General features: G+C 40.9%; 1 protein-coding gene across 1 annotated transcript; it reads left to right on the top strand.

Annotated features, from left to right (window-relative positions):
- Positions 1-1,555: 1,555 nt before the first annotated feature.
- On the top strand, positions 1,556-14,393 carry LOC134577932 (uncharacterized). The gene is made up of 7 exons (XM_063436869.1): positions 1,556-1,625; positions 5,576-8,483; positions 9,238-9,303; positions 11,465-11,737; positions 12,107-12,269; positions 12,688-12,720; positions 13,340-14,393. The coding sequence occupies exons 2-7, from the start codon at positions 5,888-5,890 to the stop codon at positions 13,539-13,541; spliced, it is 3,333 nt and encodes a 1,110-aa protein (XP_063292939.1). The 5' UTR covers positions 1,556-1,625; positions 5,576-5,887; the 3' UTR covers positions 13,542-14,393.
- Positions 14,394-15,145: the final 752 nt, after the last annotated feature.

Genomic DNA, 15,145 nt, shown 5'->3' with positions numbered 1-15,145 from the left:
TCTCTATGAGGCCCCTAATTCTTGCAGGTGCCATAGCTGCCCATTCGTCTTAGCAAAATACCTCCAGGTCATGCAAAGTCTTTGGTCATCTTACATGAACCGCACGTTTGATATCTCCCCGGAGTGGCTCGATGATATTAAGGTCAGGAGACTGTGATGGCCACTCCAGAACCTTCACCTTTTCATGCTGTAACCACTGGAGGGTCAACTTGGCCTTGTGCTTAGGGTCATTGTCATGCTGGAAAGTCCAAGAGCGTCCCATGCGCAGCCTTCATGCAGGAGAATGCAAATTGTCTGCCAGTATTTTCGGATCACATGCTGCATTCATCTTGCCATCAATTTTCACAAGATTCCCCGTGCCCATAGAGCTCACAACCCCCAAAACATCAGTGAGCCACCACCATGCTTCACAGTGGGGATGGTATTCTTTTCACTATAGGCCCCTCTCCAAACATAGTGCTTATGATTGTGACCATAAATCTCTAATTGGTCTCGTCACTCCAAGTTCCGGTGTGTCAGAAGCTGTGAGGCGTGTCAAGGTGTTGTCGGGCATATTGTAAAATGTTGCTTTTTTTGGCATTGGCGCAATAAAGGCTTCTTTCTGGCAACTCGACCATGCAGCTCATTATAGTCGTATTGGGCTCCTTGAAGTGAGATTGTGTGTGTGTGGTCCTGTTAGTGAGTGAGCTTGTATGTGTGTGTCTGTGTTTGTGTTTATGTGCCTGTTAGTCAGAGAGATTGTGTGTGTGTTCCTGTTAGTGAGTGAGATTGTGTGTGTGTGTTGTCCTGTTAGTGAGTGAGCTTGTATGTGTAAGTGTGTGTATGTGCCTGTTAGTGAGTGAGATTGTATGTGTGTGTCTGTGTGTGTGTTTATGTGCCTGTTAGTTAGAGAGATTGTGTGTGTGTTCCTGTTAGTGAGTGAGATTGTGTGTGTGTGTTCCTGTTAGTGAGTGAGATTGTGTGTGTGTGTTCCTGTTAGTGAGTGAGATTGTGTGTGTGTGTGTGTGTGTGTGTGTATGTTCCTGTTAGTGAGTGAGATTGTATGTGTATGTGCCCAAAGTAATAGAACTATCAGTAAGGTGCAGTGTGTACGAGGGTATCAGAGCTGTAGAGCTCTCTGATACCCTCGTACACACTGCACCTTTAAAAAATGTGCTAACAATTAATTTGTAAAGTAAAATACTTATTATATTCTCCGATATAAATCAGCATAAAGTCATTAAAATGTCTTGAAGGGTTACTCACCAAAGTGTGAATTTCTGTGAATTTAAAGTGAATTTTAAAATTTAGTTCATAATAGTCAAACTGCAAACATGGCTGTTCTGGGAGAGGTTTTCCAGTTTTTCTGGTTTAAACTAACTTTGAAATTCACTTTGAACCCTTTATTTACATAGTTACATAGTTACATATTTGCTGTTACAACCATTGTATTTCCAGACCCAGCTTTCTTGCTATGGGAAGGAGGGGTGTGCGACATCTTACGACCAGCCCCCACCTTCCTGCCGTGGGTATATAGGGTGTGACCCGTCACCCGGATATTGCACAATTATTGTGGAGGCCACCTTATCAGTAGCTGAGGAAAGAGCTGCAGGTTGGGTGAAGGAGACAGAGGGAGCGTGAATAATGTAAGTCAAGAAGCAGCTAAAGTCATGTTTTTTCATCCATGGTGGGAATGCTGTCTTGGAACGTATGAAAAACATCTTAGTTGATATTCTGTATAAAGCTGATGAATACTGTAGCCATTGCTGCCGCCCAGGAGTAGTGGGAGTTTGAGTCCAGGGCTTTATTTTGTACGTTTCTATATACCTGAGAGTGTGGACGGGCTGGGGCATAGAAAATGTTTCCTTTAAATCCTTTTACTAACTTCCTTTTCTTATTTTCCATCTTTCTATTTTTTTTCATGCACTTTATTTATAAATGAACTTCTTGGGGCTCTGTGTCCTGTCTGTACATAACATTTTATTTAAATAAAGTTTTAAAAAACGTTGATTTGGGGAAGGCTCACTCCGGGTAGTCCTGCAGCACTGCCAGGGTTAATGTAGTAATGGGTGCACTGACCAAACCGACACAGGACTTTAACCCGTGTATTGAGCAAGTTAGCCCAGACTCAGGCAAAGCAGCGTTTATGGAGGTTTGCAACATGTTGGGCTGAAGTCATTTTTTTCGGTCCTATAGAGTTTTAACCCCTTAAAGACTAGTGAGAGTTTATGTCAAAGCTCAGGAACCGGGCCAATCAGAGCTCCATAACCATTGTGGTCTAATTTCATTGCTTTCTTCTCCATAGAAAGTTATTGTAACCAAAGAAACAGACCCCCCTCCCCAAATAAATAAACAATGCTGGAGGGTCTGGGCAGCATACAAACATACTGCTTTGGAGAGAAACAAAGAATATAATTTATGGACTATTTATAGGACTTCATGCTATAGAGTGCTTTACTACATACGTGATAACATAAATATAAAGTTATACAAAAAACAATCAATGAAGTGTCGTCATTCCACTGGTAAGGAGCGCACTGGGCATGTGCCAACGGAATCAGCCCCAAAATAATAACTCGCCCCTCCGGGGAGAACAAAGTAAATAATTACACTTCATTAACTTTACAAGGGATTGAGTGTTAATTCTCAGGTTTAATTAGATAAACAAACTTATATCTGTAGTTAAGTCATTCAGTGCAACCAGCAATCGTTTTTACATCTAAAGGACAAATTTCTAAGCATTGGGACAATGCCCTGCAGGAAACCAGCAAAACAGGAACATGGCGAGGGGGGAAAGGCACGTGTAACCTGGGCAACGAATACATTGAACTCAGGTCCAAGCACACCATCTAAAGAGTCAGAACCATTTAAATCAGATCGCTAAATAACAGCGGGTCCATCGTCTCTCTAGCTTACCCACGAGCATGTTGTGTTTCTTTATTGGCATTAGATGACATGGGAGTGAAGCCTCATTGGCAACCATTGAAAGGATGGACGTTTCTGTCACAAATATTCTCCATTTCTGTACTCTATATAATGATTGTTTCTAACATACATTAACTATACGGGACATCTCCAGCCTGGACCCTCAATTTTAATAAACAACAGGGAGTATCCAGTCAGTTAAACCCTGAGGGGTATACTTTAAATTGGGAATCATTAGGATTTCACAATAATTTTAGGCCAACTAGACAAAGTAATTCTTCACTGTTTTCCATTTGCCAATTTTGGGACAAAATGTGAGATTAAATTTCAATTCATTTTGAATCCCCCAAAATGTTCACTTTAGTGATTAGCTTGAGCCCTTGTAAAGCATGGATTTACCAGGAACACGCAGTCACCCATACGAACACCATGTAACAAGGGCTCTTCAAACTCACAAAATTGCCTGTCATTATCTTAAATCAATTAAAACCAGTGAGAAATTAATTTGCTCACACATCCTTGCTGGCAGATGTATAACTAGAAACCACTGGGCCCAGGAGCAAAAATTACCCTTGCCCCTCCACCCCCCATTTGTATCATTCTACCCCAGGCGTGATGTGTGATATTCTCCCCCCCAGCCCTTCCATGTGTCTCATTCTCCCCCCAGCCCTTCCATGTGTCTCAATCTCCCCCTCAGTCCTTCCATGTGTTTTATTCTCCCCCCCAGGCCTTCCATGTGTTTCATCTCCCTCAGCCCTTCTATGTGTCTCCATACCCCCAGCCCCTCCATGTATCTCATTCTGCCCCCAGCCCTTCCATGTGTCTCATACCCCACCTCCCAGCTCCTCCATTTGCCTCAATCTACCCCCCAAGCATTCCATGTGTCTCATTCTCCCCCCAGCCCTTCCATGTTTCTCAATCTCCCCCCTAGCCATTCCATATGTGATATTCCCTCCCTCAGCCCTTCCAGGTGTCTCATTCTCCCCCTCAGTCCTTCCATGTGTTTCATTCCCCCCAGCCCTTACAGGTGTCTTAATCTCCCCCAGCTATTCCATGTGTCTTATTCCATGTGTTTCATCTCCCCCAACCTCTCATATGTCTCAACCCCCCAGCCCCTCCATGTATCTCATTCTGCTCCCAGCCCTTCCACATGTCTCAATCTCCCCAGCTCCTTTATGTCTCTAACCCCCTCCATGTGTGTCACCCCCTCATTTATCTTTCTCCCCCAGCCCCTCCATGCGTTTCATTCTCCCCGTAGCTCTTCCATGTGTCTTATCCAACCCCCAGCCCCTCCACATGTGTCATCCTCGCCCCCAAAGCCCCTCCATGTGTCTCATTCTTCCCCTCAGCCCCTCCAAAGAAATATAGAAACATAGAATGTGACTGCAGATAAGAACCATTCGGCCCATCTAGTCTGCCCAATTTTCTAAATACTTTCATTAGTCTTATAGTTAGGATAGCCTTATGCCTATCCCAGGCCTGCTTAAACTCCATGTGTCTCATTTCCCCCCCCCCCCACCTCCCAGTCCATTCCCCCCCCCCAGCCCATCCGTGTGTCTCATTATTCCTAGTCCTTGCATGCTTCTTATTCTCCCCCTCAGCCCTTCCATGTCTCTCATTCTGGGTGTGGGAGGGATTGCTGGGTGTGGGAGGGGTTGCTGGGTGTGTGGGGATTGGTGGGAAGTTATGGAGCTGACTCTATGGCGCTGTGTGCCAGGGAGTGTGTTTCTTTGTGTGCCTGTAATTATTTGTGTGTATAGATGGGAGTTTGTGTGTTGGTTGCTCGGACGTCTCACTGTGTGTCTCAGGGGACTCCGACCACTGTTTGTGTGATGGGCTAGAGATTGACGGCAATCCTAAACACGGTTCAAATACCTTTCCCAGTCCCATTAAAATTCAAATACATCACACATTATAACAGAGCCTGCCTGTTACAAAACCAAACAAATTACTTCAAAGGAAGTCATGTGCGCGTGGTGAGCATTGTCACAATAATAGCATGTAACTGCACCTCTTCCCTCGCATACTTTCATTATCTTGGTGTGTTTTTCCATTTATTTATCTTTTATTTCTCTTTTATTTAATGTATCCAGTAAATTAGCAGTGGGGATTGTTTGCTTAGAGGAGAAATAGAATTGCACGCTGTATTTTATACAATGGAAATGAGTTATTACTACTCTATCTGCAAAATAAACATCTGTTTGATCCAGAATGTGGAAAACTATTTTAGTTTATATTAACAATCTTATAAATAAGCAAACTGGGGTGGAACTGCATTGCTGAGTTGAAACGGATAAATTAACGTTCATGAAGATTTCACGTTATACTTTATGGGGTAGTTATTAATGCAGATTGAAAATCTCGCTTTCAGAGCTTGCAATCTACTGCTATTGTGTCTGTAAGCTGCACAGCCTGAGCAGTGTTTAGCTCCGATTTCCTTGTAATTCCTGGATGCACTATTTCCATTTGATTACTTTCCATAAGGCCCAGATATGGCTTTAAAGTGAAAAATGTCTGATTTCAGTTTAAATGGATTTGTACCGGGCACAGAGTCGAGGGTTACATTTTGAAGATTGTATTAATTTTTTTGTGTTCAGTATCAGTATGGTTAAGTCTCCCAGTGTCCACATGTATTTCTAATTAATTTAGTGCCTGTGTTTATCTCCCTTAGAGAGCCCGTTGGGAGCAGTGTCTGATACAAAGACTTTCTCACTAAAGTTCAATCTCCATCAATCACAAGAAAGGAGACCACACTGGAGGTTGATTAGATAATTTGAAGGAGGCAGATTAAGCTTGGGAGAGATAATTGAGATCATTCTGGAGTATTCAGACATTTTGCCCCAAGATTGCGGATAACTTGCAGGTTGTAGAAAGCAGAGATACGCATGGTGTGAACTAGAAATAAAAAATGTGTGGAGGATAAAGTCACAGAAATGCAGTGATGCAGTGAAAAGATGAAGGCTTGAAGAGCGAAGACAAGAACATGAACGGAGATACAGACCCCACCATGCTGGATGAACCTGGAAGCGTGCAGCTGGGACAGGACATAGAAAGCTCACAGTGGGAAGGCAAGAATTACCAGGGAGGAACTAATAAATTGGAAGCTAAATCTGAGAACATGAAGAGGAAAACAACAACCTTGGCAGAGCCAGTCAGAAACATGGGCGGTGCAAAAGAGAGCATGTTGGGGGAATCGAAGAGCATGCATGGAGACTCTGAGAGTTTGCCTGACATAGATGGCCAAGATGAAGGAGCCACTGTTAAGTGTATGAATCCAAAAAGCAAGACCATGCAAGAGGAAGTAGATAAAAAGTTGGGTGGACCAAAGCGCATACACAGAGATACTGAATGTTTGCAGCAGGTAGCTAAGAACATGGAAGAGAGAACTGTGGTCTTGGGAGGGGAAACCAAGAGCATGCATGAGATTGGGGACTGCACATTGGATGGAGCAAAGAGAGTGTGGGGAGATTGTGAATGTTTGCAAAGTGTGGAAAGGAAAGCTGAAAGTAGATATGGAAAAAGGGAGAGTTTTCAGAACATAGTTGAAGAAAGCAAGACCTTGGCAAAGGAAGACAAAAATATGGAGGAGGAGGTTGACAGGATGTTGAGTGGACCAAATAGCATGTTGAGAGATACTGAATGTTTTCAGGGGGTAGCGAAGAACATGGAAGAGAGAGCTGAGGCCATGGGAGAGGAAACCAAGAGCATTTATGAGAAGGGGGAGTTCATGTTGGGTGGACCAAAGAAAGTGCCAAAAGACTGTGAGTGTTGTCAGGTAGTCACTGAGAATGTGGAAAGGAAAGATGAGAGTATGTGTGGAGAATGGAATAGATTGCAGGGAGGAACCAAATGTTTGAAGACTGAATCTGTCAATATACTTTGTGAATCTGAGACCTTGGTAGAAGAAACCAAAAACAAGGAGGTGAAGGTTGATGAAATGTTGGGTGGACCAAAACACATTGACAGAAACACTGAAAGTTTACATGGGGAGACTGTGAACATGCTTGATAACTTAAAAATCTCCACAGAAGATACCAAAAATACGAAGGAGACAGTGGACAGAATGTTGGGTGAACCAAAGATCATGCTAACAGATAGTTTGTATGGGGTAGATGAGAGCTTGAATAAGAAAACCAATAACTTGGCAGAGAATGTCAGCAAGATGGAGGAAGAAGTCATCAGAATATTGGGTGAACCAAATAGCATTCCAGGAGACACTGAAAGTTTTAAAAGGATAACTGGAAACATCGTTGAGAAAAGCAAAACTTTGAAAAATATGGAGGGGAAAGTTGACAGAATGTTGGGTGGACCAAAGAGCATGGACAGAGACACTGAATGTTTGCAGCAGGTAGCTAAAAACATGAAAGAGAGAACTGAGGCCTTGGGAGGGGAAACCAAGAACATGTATGAGAATGTAGACTGTATATTGGGTGGACCAAAAGACTTTGAATGTTGTCAGGTAGTCACTGAGAATGTGGAAAGGAAAGATGAGAGTATGTGTGAAGAGGGGGGTAGATTTCAGGGAGGAACCAAATGTTTGAAGACTGAATGTGACAACATACTTTGGGAATCTGAGATCTTAAGAGAAGAAGCAAAAAACAAGGAGGTGAAGGTTGATGGAATGTTGGGTGAGCCAAAGTACATTGACGAAAACACTGAATGTTTGCAAGTGGTGACTGAAAGCAATGTTGAGAAAATCAAAATCTTGGCAAAAGATGGCAAAAATATTAAGGAGGTAGTTGACAGAATGTTGGGTGAACCAAAGATCATGCTAACAGATACTGAAAGTTTGTATGGGGTAGATGAGAGCATGGTTGATAAAATCAAAACCTTGGCAGAGGAAGCCAAAAATATAGACGATAAAGCTAGAAGGATTGTGGGTGGACCAAAATGCATTCAGGGAGACCTCAAATGTGTGCATTGGGTAGCTCAGGACATGGATGAGGAACATGAAATCAAAAGTACATTTGATTATAATGACAGAATTTTGGGTGGACCAAACAGCATGCATAGAGACACTGAAAGATTGCATGGCTTGGCTTTGAGTGTAGAGGGGAAACTAGAGTGTATGCACCGAGGAACAAGTGACGTGGGGTATGAATCTGAGAACATAAATATAGAAACTACAATTTTGGGAGAAGTAGCCAAAATAATGGATAAGACAACAAATTGCATGTTAAGTAAACCAAAGAGCATGCAGAGTAGCACAAACAGTTTGCCAGGGCAATTTGAAAGTGTGGAAGAGGAAAATGAGAGCAAATTTGAGGAAGGAAGGAGTTTGAAACAAGGACCCAAAGATGTAGAGACTGAACGTGAGAGGAGGAAATGGCAAACCGAGAACAAGGCAGAAGAAACCAAATATTTGGATAAGATCACAGAGAGCTCTCAGAAGGAAGTGAAAAGCTTGCTCGAAGGATCTACATGCAAACCAAGTCACAACTCTGTAAAACATGAAATCGGTCAAGAAAGTGCTCCAAGGAGGGAGAAAAGGAGAAAAAAGAAGAAAAGACCGAATACAGATTGTGAAACATTCCCTACATCCCAAAGCAAGTCACCCACACTGCCAGCCATACACAAAGGTAAGTTATTTCACAACTGCTTCTGTTTTATTTGTAAGAAAAAATAAGATGTGCCTCATGATAAGATGATAAATCTCAAGATCTTTGTATCTTGTTACTTGTTTATTTTGGATGAATAAAAAGATGGACATTGTGAATAGGTTTAGGTTGAAAAAAACAATATGTAAAACAATATGTAATTGAGTTTAAGGAGTCGAAATACGAGTCAGTTTGTGTGTTTATGGGTCTAAAACAAAACACAATAATCTTCAACTACCAGGAGTTCTCACACAACAAGACAATTGTTTCCAATCCAATGGCGGAATTGGTAGCATGGGCACTCAGACTGATATAGATAATACCTTCCTGAGAACAAGCATAATCTGACACTAGATGATTCCCCGCTGTATCTTGTAGACACCATTGCAGGTTAGATTGTAATAGATGATTCTAATAGAGAAATAGATTCTATTATACCCCTGATGCCTATAAACAAATGTGAAAATAAATAAATAAAGCACCACCTTGAGGGCTCTACAAAATGGCAGCTTCTACACAAAATGGCATCCGATAAACCAAACTCGTCTAGATTTTGATTTTATTCTTTAGTTTTCGGTTTTTAATAAATGCAATTTTTATTCTCCACTGGCTGAATATATTTGGAGCAATTCCCTTTTGAAATGATGCTCTGCTTGTACTAATTGCTCCATATGTCTCTAATAATGTATCTGTATTGCTGTTAGAATGTCACAAGCTGTTTTATTGTCTCCGGCAGGTCATGTGATCTGGCTGGTGTTAGCGTTGTGCCTGTGCGGAGTTTTTCCCAGTGTCACTGCTAATGGTAAGTGTGTTTGTGTTAGTGGCACTTACAGATTGCCACACTCACTAATGCAGGCATTTCCTACTCTCTGTCTGATATAATGACACCTGAACAGAAAGATAATGAAGATCTGAGGGTGAGAGGATTAACACTTAGTTAACAAGTTAATGAGTGTTTACACGGAAATATATTACAGTGGGGAAAGTGTTAAAAAACCCACTGAAAATGTAATCAAAGTTTGCCTCTTTTAAAAATACAAATACATCGAATATGATCTCAAAAGATTTTCAGATCCTTATTGTGGCGGACCGCCTGGCCCCCCGACTGGGTGCCTCCGCCAATCGATGCTTCCTAGTGCTCACTGAGTACTCCAAGCACTCCACCAGACACATCAGCACTGTAGTCCCCACTTCCAGCCTTACAGCTTGGTTGGCATCTCACTGTCCTCCACCCACCCTGGACCCAAGACCAGGATCCAGCTTCCAGTAGGTAGACCTCTCCTAGTCCAGAGAGGGATGCAGGCTGCTCTTACAAGAGCAATTGCTGTGATCCAAGGGAGCATAGTGATTATAGCAATCCCCAGAGTGTGAATATAGCTCTCCAATCCCCCAAACATCAGCCTAGACTTCATGAAGGGTAAAACAAATCTCTTATATGACAGCCACAACTGGCATTTTATGACAGTCCCCATGCAAGGGCAACTCCCCCCTGGATCTGAGAGTAGACTACAGTAAAAACATACACACAATTGCAGTGGCTCTCTAGGACACTCCCATACAAAACAATCCCTCCTCTATGCCTGGGAGAAAATTGAGTCAGGAGCTGAACTAACTCAATTATCTTGCACACAAAACACAACTTTTAACAACACTCCAAAAATACCCCCAAAACCCATGGTAAACCCGTAAAAGTTACATCCCCTGATAGCCTCGATCTGGGTGACCAACATATCCAAAACTCACCGAGATCGGTTCAGGGGTTCGGGATTTTAATGGAAGTCATATTTTTGACCGACCGCAGGCATGGTCCCATGCCCAAAACAGTTCCAGGGAATCAAGGCTAACGGTCGGTCTCTCTGTCTGAAGTACAAAAGTACATAACTCACATGAACAGAGCCTTTTAAAGTGCATTGGGCAAGGTATATTGCAGGGCCCATAGTCCTGAGGCAAGAGGCTGGCCATAGGCCCCTCCAAGAACCCGTGACAAAGGTTATTTCAGTTTTAAAAATAGCGTGACAATTGACACATGGGATACATCGTTGGTAGCTAAGGATTAAGCAAAACTAAAAGAAAAAAAGCGTTTTGGGGAAAATTTGCAAAAATATAATGTCCTTTATCATACATTGTTTCTGATTTGGCTTTAGATATCCGCATTGAATAGATATTATTTTTCTTAGAAGCAGTAGGGCGTGAAGAAATAAAATGTTTACATAAATGATATTAACATGTTCAGGTATACAGATTCCAAAAAATGTATGTATACATTTGGTCTTTTTAGAGGCAGACTAGATAGGCAAATGGCTCTTATTTCTCAGCAATGTGTCTTCATTTCCTAAAATTAGCTGCAGTAGTTACTAATTGCAGGGTGGAGGGCTAGATGTTAAATGATAAAGTCAATTCGTACTGTGTATTGTTTTTTGAGAAGTAGAAAGTATTTGGAAGTTTCTCTTCAATATTTTGTCTGTCTATAGGACAATACCGTCTAATTACTCCTCTGTTTGGCTCAGCTCTATGCAGATAAATCCATTCAGATTGTCATTAGCTACAGCAGGGTTGTCCAACCTGCGGCCCCCCAGATGTTGCTGAACTACAACTCCCCTGTTTCCCTGGCTATCTGTTTCAACAAAAGAATCATGGGAGTTGTAGTTCAGCAACATCTGAGGGGCCGCAGGTTGGACAAACAATAGTGATAGTTATCACTTCTTAATGAACTACAAAAAAAAGTATCATGACAAAGGATGTATTGGAAAAATGACCAATGTAGGAAAATAAATGCGTGAACAGCTTCCTATGTTCGCACAGTGAACTAAATTACTGACTTTACAAAAACAAAGAATATGAACACTCTGAGAATGGGAAAAACTTAGAGAAACTCAGTAGTTTGCCCTTCGGTTAGTCCCCGCTCAGGTCTCAAAATGTTTTACTCCCTTGTGCCATTATAGCTATATATTATTTGTTTGCAGATACTCAGATGCCAAACTCAAAGGGGCCTTCTCTGATATATCAGTTTTGTAGCAAGCTGGTGAATCTGTCAGATGAAATCATGGTGATACGGAATTCGAAACTGGAGGAAATCTGTACCCTGGCAAGAACATTCCAGCGCTGCGGAAAAAAATATCCACATTTCAACTTCACTTTCCGTGATTCGTGTGTTTACATGAACACAACAGACCAGGTTTCTGTGAATTATACCATGGAATACGGCCACAGGAAGATAATCCAATCAGTACTAGTCGGTAAGTCACCATGTTGTTAAAGATTCTTTGTTGGCATTTGCCGTGAGTTTGGCTTTTTTACACTTTTCAAATGAATTAGCTACAAAAATGCCCGTAGACTCCACTATAGACATCTGTAGATAAATCCTTTAAATATGCTTATCAAAAAGTATAAAATTGAGGCTATTATGTTCAAGTTAAATGTATTTAGTTTAGCTTAAAAATGTGTTTGTATTGTGAATCTAGGACATAAAGACCTCTATATCTAAATCTCCAACAATTAGAAGTTGATGGGCCCGGTAGTAGAAAATCGATGTTTTTTCTTTTGTTAGCTCAGAGTAGTAAACCGTAGACACCAAGCCTTTTAACTCGTATTCCTCATGGTTTTAGATGAGCCGATCCAACCAGAGATGAAGCTGGTGGGTCCAATAGGAAACACAACAGATGGTGATCAGACTGACGTACGTTTTCCTGGATGGGCCATTGCTCTATGGGTCATCATTCCTCTGGCAGTATTTTCTATAATTTTAATTTACTGTTACTGTTTGAAAAGGTAAGGAATACAAATTCTTCTAATTTGAAGGCATTAGTTGTTCTTTTTCACTCTTTGCAAAATAAATATTGATTTAATGGATGTTTGCCTTTTCATGGAGTAGCCATTTTGTTGGAGTCCCATGGTGGAAAACATCATAGACATTCACTGCCAGCTACAATATGGCCTTGTGCGATGCTTCAATGACACTCTATGGTGTATTCTGCCAATTACAGCGGGGACCGCAAATCTTCCAGCAAAATGTCAGCTCTCCAGGATAGACCAAATAGGAGCCCAGAACTGGTTTAATCAGATAAACAGCAGAAACTATTAGAAAGTGTAAGGGCATTTAAAAAAATAAAGTTAATCTATTAAACAAGGAGAAAAATAGACACGGTACTGTAAATTGTATTAAAACATCTTTATTGTTTGTTTTCAGAAAAAGAGGACATGTTCAGCTTAATATATGCTGGTAAGTATCAGGAAAGTATAATTCTTTCTGGGTCAGATTCTAGAACAGATTTCTGGGTTAGCTAGCCGGGTCTAGAACAGGATTCAGTGTAAACTAGCTGGGTCCAGAACAGATTTCTGAGTTAACTAGTTGGGTCTAGAACAGGATTCAGTGTATACTAGCTGGGTCTAGAACAGATTTCTGGGTTAACTAGTTGGGTCTAGAACAGGATTCAGTGTATACTAGCTGGGTCCAGAACAGATTTCTGGGTTAACTAGCTGGGTCTTGAACAGGATTTTGTGTGAACTAGCTGGTTCTAGAACAGGATTATGGGTTAACTAGCTGGGTCTAGAACAGGAATCTTTGTAACTGGCTGGGTCTAGAACAGGATTCAGTGTATACTAGCTGGGTCTAGAACAGGATTCTGTGTAACTGGCTGGGTCTATAACAGGATTCTGTGTAACTGGCTGGGTCTAGAACAGGATTCTGTGTAACTAGCTGGGGAAGGCTCTATCATTGGTCCCTTTTGGTGCCTTTTTGTAATCCCAAGTCTGATTGATTATGACCCCAGGGTGAAAAACAGAAAATATGAAGTCACTTAACTTGTGCCAATATAATAACTCCCAATCTTCTTTGTTAGTGTTCGCTACACCTCAGTGAATATACCTGGAAATCCCGAGGACCATCCTGTGGAAGGAAATGGACTTCAAACAATCTCTGAAGAAAATCTTCCCCTGTCCCAAACACACCACGGAGCTAAATCTCCAGATAATTCTATCGCTATAACAAGCGGAACCCCAATGTTGGGGAGACACAGCAGGGAACGTGATAGATCATCCTGATTATTACACTTTCTATGGGGACAATTCAACAAAATGCACATTAGTGCAGGTCAACAAAAACCGAATTCATGTAACGATGATGTTTTCTGATGTTTATTGAATTCTTATTATTAATATCGTTATTATTATAGAATAGGACTCTTCGTGGGAAATAATGTGGCTTTTGTTATGTCAGCGGTAATGAAGATGTGTTAGTGTAGTGAATGCCTGAACACATCGTGAACTGCTGTACATTAAAGCCTTATCCTTTATAATATACTAATTATAATTACTTTATTATATCTCGTTAAACCATCTCAGACTAATATAACGCTCTGGGGGGCATTTTAAATATTTTATAAATGAATAAATCCATGATGTATCAATGTTCCTGCGTGCTGTGTGTTTTACTAATATTTAGATTTATATAAAGCTATATCTACACATGGATTTTGTTATACCAATTAATAGAATACTCATTGATTTATTAAATAGGAATTGTCACCTCTATTCCTCAAACCATGTAATCACATCCAGCCACTTACAGGGATGGAGCCTGCAGTAGACAGAGGTATAAAGATTCAAAACACTCACATTCCTCTCATTACATTGTCCTCACTTGTGGCATCATGGACCTAGTATGATTTGCATGATATGCCATGCTGTGCCTTAGAGATTCACATATTATAAATTCTAAAAAAAAGAAAAATCTGTTCCCCTTATTTTAACATAAGCCATCTATGACTTTTATTTAGCGAGTGTTTTGCAAAAAAAAAACCTTTTGATTTGAGATCTCCTTGTTAATTAGTGGAAAGGAAATGTAATTCTTTGCTCAGTCTGCAGTGTATTGTGGAACGGTGCTGGAATTATTAGGCATTAGGATATAGGATAAATGAGGATAACGATAACTTGTACAGTAAAATCCCTCTCAAATTATTAATGCCTGGCAATAAAATTTATTTTTAATAAATGTTTATTTCCAATATGCTAAGATTTGGTGTGAATTTATTTTGTTTTTATAGAATGTGAAAATTTGGGGAGCAGCGCTTCGCCCTTAAATGACACAATGACTATTACTATTCCTGCAATGAATAATACGTGTCATCCAAACAGCGAGTCGTTGCACATTCCCCAGAAATCGCAATGTTTGCAGAAGTCGCAATGCAACAACAGATCAATAAACCAGTCAGTAATTTGAAACAGCAGCGACTGCCAGTCTTTTGCCTTTTGTAATGTAATAAATTCTAAAATACAATATGTTTATGAAAAGCAAAGCAAAAAATGTGCAGAGGGAGAATATCTAGACAAGGGGTGCTCAAAAGGTACATCGCCAGATGTTGTAGAACTACAACTCCCATGATTCTTTGCACGCCTTTAGAATGGCAAAGCTTCGTGAAAGCTGTGCTTTTAAAAAAATCTGGGGATCTACCTTTTAAGCAACACTGATCTAGATTTATCTGGTTCACTAATCTGGAAATCCCCTATGGAGTCACTCCTAAATTCTCACTGATTGTGTGTGGTTAGTTTATTTCCTGTGTTGTTTATGAATTATTACCAGGGAGACTGGTGGAATGGTAGTGTGAGAGTTCTGCGTGATCTAAGGCACACCATTCTAGCATTCCATT

The sequence above is a fragment of the Pelobates fuscus genome, chromosome 11 (assembly GCF_036172605.1).
Source record: "Pelobates fuscus isolate aPelFus1 chromosome 11, aPelFus1.pri, whole genome shotgun sequence".
In the NCBI taxonomy this organism is placed as follows: Eukaryota; Metazoa; Chordata; class Amphibia; order Anura; family Pelobatidae; genus Pelobates; species Pelobates fuscus.
This window is presented reverse-complemented; position numbering and strand designations above follow the sequence as displayed.